The 9,487-nt window shown below is 37.5% G+C and overlaps 1 protein-coding gene across 1 annotated transcript; it reads right to left on the reverse strand.

Moving 5' to 3' along the window:
• Positions 1-662: 662 nt before the first annotated feature.
• hao1 (hydroxyacid oxidase (glycolate oxidase) 1) lies at positions 663-9,078 on the reverse strand. The gene is made up of 8 exons (XM_027172457.2): positions 8,906-9,078; positions 6,522-6,673; positions 5,207-5,462; positions 3,004-3,179; positions 1,887-1,978; positions 1,309-1,467; positions 1,148-1,217; positions 663-1,017 (listed from the first exon to the last, which is right to left on the reverse strand). The coding sequence occupies exons 1-8, from the start codon at positions 9,064-9,066 to the stop codon at positions 950-952; spliced, it is 1,134 nt and encodes a 377-aa protein (XP_027028258.1). The 5' UTR covers positions 9,067-9,078; the 3' UTR covers positions 663-949.
• Between the last annotated feature and the right edge of the window lie 409 nt (positions 9,079-9,487).

A 9,487-nucleotide genomic window follows, 5' to 3' on the forward strand; every position in this document is an offset into this window, starting at 1 on the left:
TGTGTAATATAATCACTTATGATCGCCAGCCATGGTAAAGGATTAGTGTTTCCTCAGTTGAACCACCACACCATCACTCCTGCTGTTAGAACCAACAGCCATGTCAAATATCGCTCCCCACCAAACATATCTAAACAATAAAAGGGTGACAGACTACTCCATGCTTGTCATGTTTGCATTAGAAAACAAAGAACATTCTCATCTTAAATTTGTCCTATGTTGGATGGAGGATTTTTGTTTCATCCCTATCCCAGACTCGTGGTGGAAATCCCCTGAGCTTCCTTTATAAACTGTACATTTCATTTGATTTCGGCAGGAGGGAAAAGTTCCCCACTGTGGCCCCTGCAAACGGAGGAGGTTCAAACAAAGTGCTAGGTGCTAATGAACAGAGTCCTGACAAAGTTTGTTTTCCTGCACCGAACCATGCATATAATGGCTTCATTCAGAAGCAGTGGCTCAGCCATGGAAAGAGCTAGTAAAGAAATCCCAAAGTGTTTGGGTGACCTTCCTGAACTTCATACAAACTCGTTTGCCTTGTGGGCCTAGGCAAGGGAGTTTACATATTCATGAGAGACATGCTGCAGCACCAGGCCAGAGATGGCTACATGCTATGAATTTACCTTAGTGTTACTTAAAAATTTACAAATTAACAAGAAGCAGAATGAGCAATGTTGGCCTATTTAATATGACATATAAGAAGATAATTTTGGTTCAAAACAAGAAAGTGCTATGTATAAATACCTGACAGAATTCAATTCAATATTGCTGTTGCTCGAAATATCTCAAGGATAATAAAAAGAAAGTATGGCAAAGAATGACTCCTAGTATGTCAATTAATGTGTTTATATATAAACATGTTCTATTAACTTCTTGGTATCTGTTTTATACCTTAAGTCATATTCTAGAAATTCAGAATTCCAACATTTTAATGAGAGCTTTGTGCAGGTCATCAGATCCTTGGGATTTGCTCAGATCTTCTCAAAAGTTTCCTATCAATTTCCTTCACAGATCGGGATCCTTTATAAAAATATAAAAAAATTAAATATTAAATGCAACATGTCCTAACAACTAATTCTAATATAGAAAATGAAATGTAAAAGTTTAAGTCACAACTTCATCATGGTGTGGATGAACTGGAAAGCAGTACCTGTAAGAGCTAATGCCAGGTGAAGTTCCTCTCTTAGCAACTGGAGCACATCTCGGACCCCTTTCTCACCCTTATAACAGCAAAATGTAGTTTTTGTGATGACAGTAAAGTTAAAAAAAGTTCTCATATTTATCATGTTATCATATTTTCAAATGTCTTACCTCACAGGCCAGACCCCACAGGACGGGTCTTCCCAAAAACACAGCCTTAGCCCCCAGCGCCAGGGCCTTTAACACATCTGTACCTGTGCGGATGCCTCCATCCAGATAAACTTCAGCTCTGCCACCCACGGCCTCCACAATCTCAGGCAAGACATCGATCTGAGCTCAAATGCAGGCACATTGTGTTGTACGTATAGTAATCACATTTTAGCTTGCTTTAACTATTCTTACTTGTGTTTTATTTTTGCATACCGTACTAGAAAATATGACCCACAAAGACGTCAAAGCAGTAAAAAAGGCTAGTTTCCATAAACCTTTTGACATTTAATAAACAGTATATTTAGGTTGCTATGATGGAATAAACCAATAACACTGGATAAAAATACGGCAAAAGAATTGTGTGATACCTACAATCTGAGCTTTGAGTCATGCTGCAGTGTCACACCTTGGAGAACCAACACCCAGGCAACACTAACCGAGATGTAATTTTCTGACCACAGTTGTTTACTGAAGAGATAACATGTGGCTTGGAGATCTCTAAAGAATAAGCAGTGTTTACTCTTTCACTAGGCACTTACAGTGGCTGGAACACAATCAAGCTGTCTTGCTCCATGGTTTGACACAAGTATCCCATCAACACCATATTTTAGAGCTTCTCTGGCATCTTCCACTGCAGCACAGATTCAGTATAAACAAGATGCTGGGATTAAGTTAAACATACACATTTCTCTTTGCATAATATGTGAGGGATAAAACACAATGGGGTGTGCTGTCGTAGGAAAAGGTTCAACAATGGCTTGCTGTGTGTGTTGCGGCAGATTACACGCTTTCTTGTTTAAGTAAGAAAACCTTTTTTAATCTGATTAAAAGAAGCAAGATTTATTTATTTATTTATTTATTTGTATTCACTTATTTGTTATTATTATTTTTTATTTATTTAAATCACAGTTGGCACTATTGTTCTTTATATTCCTTTTATTATATTTTTTATGTTTTCCTATTCTATCTGCATAGAATTAAATTCTAGTTTATGAAATTCTATTTTTATTATATTTTTATGTCAGCGACAGTCAAAAAAAGCATTTTGCAACATGCTATACTGTATATGTTTGTGGATGTCACCAATAATATTGAATTTGAGATCAATCAGATATAGGTAAAAATACATGTAAAGGATATCTAAAGAAAGCAATAATATTTTGCCCTGAACTGTTAATACTTCCTTTCATGCTGCCTAAGAAATTATTAAAATAGCTGTGATTGTTTAAAGTTTTTGTATGTGTTCCGAGTATATGAGCCATTGAAGATGGTGTCATTTCCCATAAAAAACATTCTTTTTCTATTTCCACATCATAACCCTCAAACTCTATTTACAAAGTGATTTTAGTTCCAGACCAGGCGATATCTGAAAGTTAGAGGCTGATCGCAAAGAAAGATAACAACGGTTTTAGCCATATGGAGGCCATTACATGTTGGAGCTGCAAACGTCTCTGCATAATTTTCCTACCATGAAATAAGGTATACACTGTATTTAATTAACACACCCTTGCTGACATGCAGCTCACATATCATTTGCGTTTTGATCGGATTATGCAAATCCTTTAGACAGTACATCAGTGGCTTGTTCCAAAGACCAAAGGCCACAGACTGATGAGCGCAGACACTCTAATCACTCCTCCCAGCTGGAGCACTCACCTCTCAGAACTCCTTTAACCACCAGAGGCAAGGAAGTGATTCCTTTTAGCCAAGCTATGTCCTCCCACTTCAATGTAGGATCTATGGCCTGAGCCACATACACTGCCAGGCCGCTGTCCTCCCCGTAGCCCTCCTTTGATGAGAATGCTAAATCAGGCGTTTCAAAATTGGCCATCCTGGAAAAGAAAGAGCGCAAAAAAATCACATTCATTTGCAGACTGTTGTTTTTGGTCAGTGTTTAAAAAGCCAGGTTGGGAATTAAGCCAATAGGTAGCACTGCTGCTCAAAAGCACTTTGTTGATGCTGCAGCTATGTCGTAAAAAAAATTCAGGAAAACATACAAAGGCTGTATCTTGTCATTTCTGGTGGAAAAGGAGTACCATGCATCGTTTTAGTTTTCAGATTGCAATAATTTACCTTGTAGTACAGGACAGGAAGCCTTTGCTTTCATCAGGTTGTTTTCATTAGCCTAATGTAATGAGGGGTAGTGAAGATTAACCAGTTCCTATTAATCCCCATGAGCGACTTACTAATCTACTGTAAGATGTGAGGGGAAAAGTTTCCCTAGTTTTAAAAGCCAGATTTCTGTTCTATAAATACGTAAACCTGTTCAGGGACCACAATTCATTTTCAAGAGGAAAACAAAGCTGTCTGTGTGGGGCCAAAATTCAGATGGGCTTTTCAAGAAATCTCACAAGACTATCAGCATTAGACACTTACTTGTACAGTAGATATGCAGGAACTGTAAGTGGTTTTCTAAAAAGGGTTTAGAGTTTGTGTTGGATTCCATGATTGAGGTACTACAGTACTGTATGTAACCCTTAAAATAACTGATAAAGTAACCGTTTTTTTTTAATCATTGAAACTATGAAAATGTGTTAAAAATTGGCATCTAAGGCAAGAATATTTCTTTTTTAATGTTTTTTTTTTCAATATTATTTGTCTTTTCCTCTTTAATGAGCAACAGGTTTTTAGCATAGTATTAACAAACGCTCTATCTGCAGTTACTACCCACAATAATGCTTTCAGATTGGAATAGCAAATAGGAAATGGACTTATCCGACATTTTCAATCAGTATATACGAACAAATAGTTTTATCGCCATACGTCTGCTATAAGATTAGTCAGGACACTCTTGGGTTTCGGTATGAAGAGTACTGTGACTCTCTATAGCTTTTTTGATAGTAAAACACAGTATCTAAATCCATATACTAGACCAAGACTGTTAGTAAAAAGTAGTGTCTACTTTCATACAAGCCATTCTACATCTACTGTGGTGTGTAACGTCCCAAATAAACTCACAGCAGTAAATCCATTTTTTCTGGCCTCTGGAGAAAAGAGGTACTGGCTTAAGGATCAAATGGCTTTCCCAATCATTAACTGTAAAATCTTTAAAAAAAAAAGAGAGAGAGAGAGAGAGAGAGAGAGAGAGAGAGAGAGAGAGAGAGAGAGAGAGAGAGAGAGAGAGAGAGAGAGAGAGAGAGAGAACTCTTTTTTTTTACCCATGCTCTTCAGGAAGTTCAAGTTCAAAGACCAGGTGAAAGTGTTGAGGCAAAAGGGTTAAGTGAATGTTTGAACGAAATGTACATATTTCATAACCTATAAAGAATGGAAATGGATGCACAAGATGTTAAATTGATTAATACATTAACACAACAATATTGAGATTGTTAAAGCATGTTAATGATTATGTTCCAAAGTAAACTGTAGTTATAGTGGCCCAGGTTTTATTCATTTTACTTGACAATGTTTATGATTAAATTGTCTTTTACTTTACACTTATAAAAGCCAACCTTATTAGAACCACCTGCACATTCATGCAATTATCCAATCAGCCAATCATGTAGCAGCAGTACACTGTATAAACCCCTGCAGATACAGGTCAAGAGCTTCACATCAAACATCACAATGAGGAAAAATGTGATCTTATTGACTTGGTTATTAGTGCCAAATGATCTGTTTTGAGAATTTCAGAAACATCTGAGATAGAGTTTAAATAGAATAGAGTTTATATACAATAGTGAAAGGAGAATAGAACAGCAGAACAGATTGAATGACTCCAGTTGCTAAATTCCTTTAACCAGTAGACTGGCATTGTGTGCAGTATGCCCTGCAGTAAGCACCCACGTGCACTTTCAGAATAGGTTGTGAAACCCTGTACATGGCACATGAGCATGTTGCGCGTAGGTGCCTCCACTTTTACCTCAAATGAGTGGGCAGCTTGAAGCGATTGCGCACGTCATCACGACGCTTGCCAAGATAAGGTGTGTCCACTGTGACAAAGATACCCTTATACCCTGCCTCTTCAGCCCTCCTGACCAGAGACTGAGTCAGTGCTCGGTCTTTGTAAATGTAGAGCTGCATCCAGTGCAGGCCAGCCGGGGCTGCTAGTGCCACTTCCTCTATGGTGGAGGTGGCCCAGGAGCTCAGCATCATACCTATGCCAGCGGAGTAACAGGCTACAGGAAATAGACAATAACAAAGATAATAACATTATGTATTACTTTCATTGTAAAACCCTTTACTATAAAACAGCAAGACTTTGGAGTAAAAGTAAGGAAAAATACTCCACTACAGGAAACCACAGTGGCTTAGTGTTTAGCATGGTTGCCTTGCACCTTTTGGACTGGGGGATCAATATCTGTCCTGTGTGCACATGTTCTCCCCATGCTTCTAGGTCTTTTTTACCTCAATCTTAAGACATGTTTTGTAAGTTGAAGTGTTTGTACCATTTGTGTTTGAACAGAGCGTACAGAAGGGGAGCTGAGAGAAATGGACAAATTAAAGGAATAAAGCACTGCTGCATCTGTCTCTTTGTGTACAGATGAACCGGGATCTAATTCCCACTGGCACCACTATCAGCACATTGTCAAATGGCATTGTGGGGAAAATAGAAAACCATTAACCACAGTGAAAAGGCTGTCAGCAGAGATACACCTGTGACAGTTACTCAAACATTGCTTCTAAGCAACTTCCTTTGCAGTGTCACACATTAACTTCTGAGATTGGATCTTACCATTTAGACAAATAATAAAGGCAAAAATGCCACTTATTTCAGATTTTCTTTCATTATTTCATATAAGAATAGAAGAAAATTGGCAAATAACCTTAACACTTTAATATTGAAAAAAATCTATTTTGAATGTGATATAGATATCCCTTGTTATATTTTACTTTGTGGAATTATTTTTCATGGCAGATAAATTGCAATCTTTTGCTAGGAAGCTTCGGGTTGGACCTATTGGAACTAAAGGTTTCCAGCAACCTTTAGGATCTGTTCATCTGTTTAATTTGAGAAATGGATGTAATGATGAGATTATCATTAAACCATAGATAGACTTTGCTGTGAAAGAGGTTAAAGTGTGAAATATTCACCCCTGTTTTGTGTAGGGAAGAGGTATAGCCCCTGCTGTAACATCATGTCTAACACAGTCTTAGAGCTCCACCCCGTGGTGTGTTACATTATTACAACATGGCGTCCACCATTCAGCGTGATGTGTCCTAGTGGCATGTCTCACCTCTGGCAGTAGCAGTTTCTCCTTCAGGATGCGCCATTCTCTGCATTGCAGTGGCTGCTACACACACAGGCATATTCACTCTCTGTCCCAGCACAGTTGTAGACATGTCCACCTCGGACACATCTTTAAGCACGCGTGGGTACAAACGCCACCTAGAGCAGGAAGGAGGAAATACATGTTGATGATAAAGAGGCAGGGGAACATTAATCATAGACTTGGTGTAATTCGTCTCTCAGTGCAGAAGCTGCCTACTTTGCACTACATCAGATCCTTCATATGGTCATTTCTCCAGTTTCTGTTCATATATTCATTTTCCCAACTATTCATTTTTATTTATGCCCTGAAGCTACCAGTGCAAATAGTCACTATCCTTATATCTTTGTGTTCATTTCATACGTCTTCTCTTCTTCTCTTTCTCATCTTCTTGCCTTCTATCTTCCCTCGATCTCACACCACATTTGCTTATCTTCTCCTCTTCTGCTTTTCTGCTCATCTCCTCTCCTGGCTTCTTATTCTGTTCCTTTTTTTTTTTTTTTACTTCTTTTCTCTTATGATTCTTTTCTTCCCTACACTTCTCATCTCCATTTCCCATCATCTCTTCTTATTCTTTTCTCTTGTCTTTTGCTTCTCTTTTTTTAAATCAAGGCTCAGATGACTCAGATCTCTCCCCTATATTTCTCTTTTCCTCTCCTTGTCTTGTCTTTTCATCACCATCTTTCAGTCTCCCTTTCTCTCGCCTTCATCATTGACGGTGCCACAGTGGATTCAGGCATTACACTGGGAATACTGGGAACGAGATGGGAATACACCTTGGATCTCATGAACCATGTAAATCCAAAGCCACTTTTTATCTTCTTTCTCCTCACTTTGGTATTTGTTTGTAGTTTTTTCCAGTGTGATGTTACAGCCATTATATAAAGCATGGAGAAAGCTATATGTTGGATACACAGGTTCAATTTGTTGGACTGTTTTAAGCAGACACATTAATGTGAAGAAAAAACAAATAGAGCACCATCACAGAGCTCTTAATTGTTGCCTGTCACTGTTAATGGCTGATGTAGTCAGACTGATCAGGCTAGAGCTGACTAACTACAGCTTCTTTAACTTTACATAATCACTCCCTGGACCCTGAGCTTAATAGTTTGTTCTTGATTATACTATAAATAATGTAGCACAAAGTTTATCGGCATAATGACAGGCTTTTCGCTGAGTGTATCCCACTGCCCACACAAGAGAGAACAGCAGGGTAAGAGAAAAGCTAGTTCTTTGAGAAACCTTTCTGACCTCTTCCACCTATACTGTAGAAGTTGATATTGATGTTTATTTGACAGGGACAAATGCATAAAACATTGCTTTATAGAATACAAAGTAGATGCCATGCATACAGGTTTATAGCCATGACTAATTTGCAACCCCTGTCCCTGATTAGGCTTGTAAAGTTAAAACAGAAATTACTGAATATTAAATCAAGAATTTATAGCTATTAAAATACATGCAATAAATACATTCCGTCCATAAGCTAAAATGGGCTTAAATAAATATAGCAATCACTATAAAACAGAGTCTAGACATATTGTGAAATGGATTAAAGGTATATTTCTGCTGTTTGTTGTGAGTGAGTTGGCACTGTGTCATTAACTTGGTGTCTCAAATCAGTTTCCTAAATCTTTGTCATACTGTTTTATATTTCATACTTGATGCGTCACAACTTCCACCACAGCATGCGACAGAATTACTTGTCTTAGTAATTACAGCTGAGAAAAGGGCTGTATGTTGTGGAAAAACAAGATGCAGAATTTTCACAAATAATTTCACAAAATGTTTCTTTTATTATATGCCATGACAGAAGTCTATTCATTTGATTGATTATATGGCTTCTTTATTACAAGAAGTTCTCGTGCTGTGTGGCATGAACACACTGTAACTAGATTTCCAGTTAATAACTTGTATGAATTTCTAAGCAGCACAGGCTTATTGGTTGGTTATTAAATAGTGTGGTTTTTACCCGTTCTTTGTGAGAAAAGTCACAGAGCTTTTTTAAACACAAAAAAACCTACGATTTTTAAAATTTATTACTGTGTATCAAAGCACATCAAATCAATTATTTTCTAAATTCATCATAAATCATTTCATATTATTTAATAGAGTCAGGCCTCAAAATCAAAATATAGTGTTACTAACAACAAAAAATTAGGAAACGAAATGGATTTTTGTGTACATTTGTCTTAGACACTCAAGATACTACTTTTTGAAGCACAGAAAATCTCAGCTACAATTCAGATATCTACATCTGCATGTTCAAGGCATACAAAAAATATTTTTTGTGTGTTTTTTTGTGTTCATGTTGGATAGAGCAAACACTTTGACATTACACCATCACATACCTTTTGAAAGCTGCTACATTATCAGCTAGTGATTCCTGCTGATCTGCTCCAGAGACATAATAATCAAATACCGCTTTGGGTAAGATTTTTTTAGCCTGGTGCTCAAAATCACTCACACACACTGGCTTGTCTGACATGTTTCCTGAAAAATGACCCTTCATCTGTGTCTCTCTTTCTCCCTGCAACATTGCAGAGAAATCAACAGCTCACCTATAAATAATTAACTCCAAAAACTTTGTGGAGTTTCACAAATGTTTATCTACTGAGGGTCGATGTAGCTGTAAGGTAAATGTAAAGCGTCCATGCATACGTGCAAACGTTTTGAATAAAAATCAATACAATGTGTTCCCTGTGTTAAAAATAAATAAATAGGATGAACCCTGCAACATTGCATTAGCAGCTAGTCATAAATCTTCATGCAAAAAGGAAAAAGCAATCTAGACAAGCTGCTTATTATGTCTGATTAAATGTGTGATTAAAAGGAGTCATCCGTAATTGGGTTAATAGGCATATATTTCTCAAGAGGAAAGAGTTCCCTCTGAGCACATCCTGCACCACACTGCTGTGTAGGTTGTGGGCTGT

This window comes from Tachysurus fulvidraco, chromosome 12 (assembly GCF_022655615.1).
Source record: "Tachysurus fulvidraco isolate hzauxx_2018 chromosome 12, HZAU_PFXX_2.0, whole genome shotgun sequence".
NCBI lineage: Eukaryota > Metazoa > Chordata > Actinopteri > Siluriformes > Bagridae > Tachysurus > Tachysurus fulvidraco.

Bases quoted from the DNA above. Each gene is read 5' to 3' on its own strand.
- hao1 (XM_027172457.2), bottom strand. From the start codon at position 9,066: ATGAAGGGTCATTTTTCAGGAAACATGTCAGACAAGCCAGTGTGTGTG. The intron at 6,674-8,905 runs GTATGTGATGGT...TTCCTGCTCTAG, and splicing joins AATGTAGCAGCTTTCAAAAG to GTGGCGTTTGTACCCACGCG. The intron at 1,979-3,003 runs GTGAGTGCTCCA...TCTGTGCTGCAG, and splicing joins GGTTAAAGGAGTTCTGAGAG to TGGAAGATGCCAGAGAAGCT.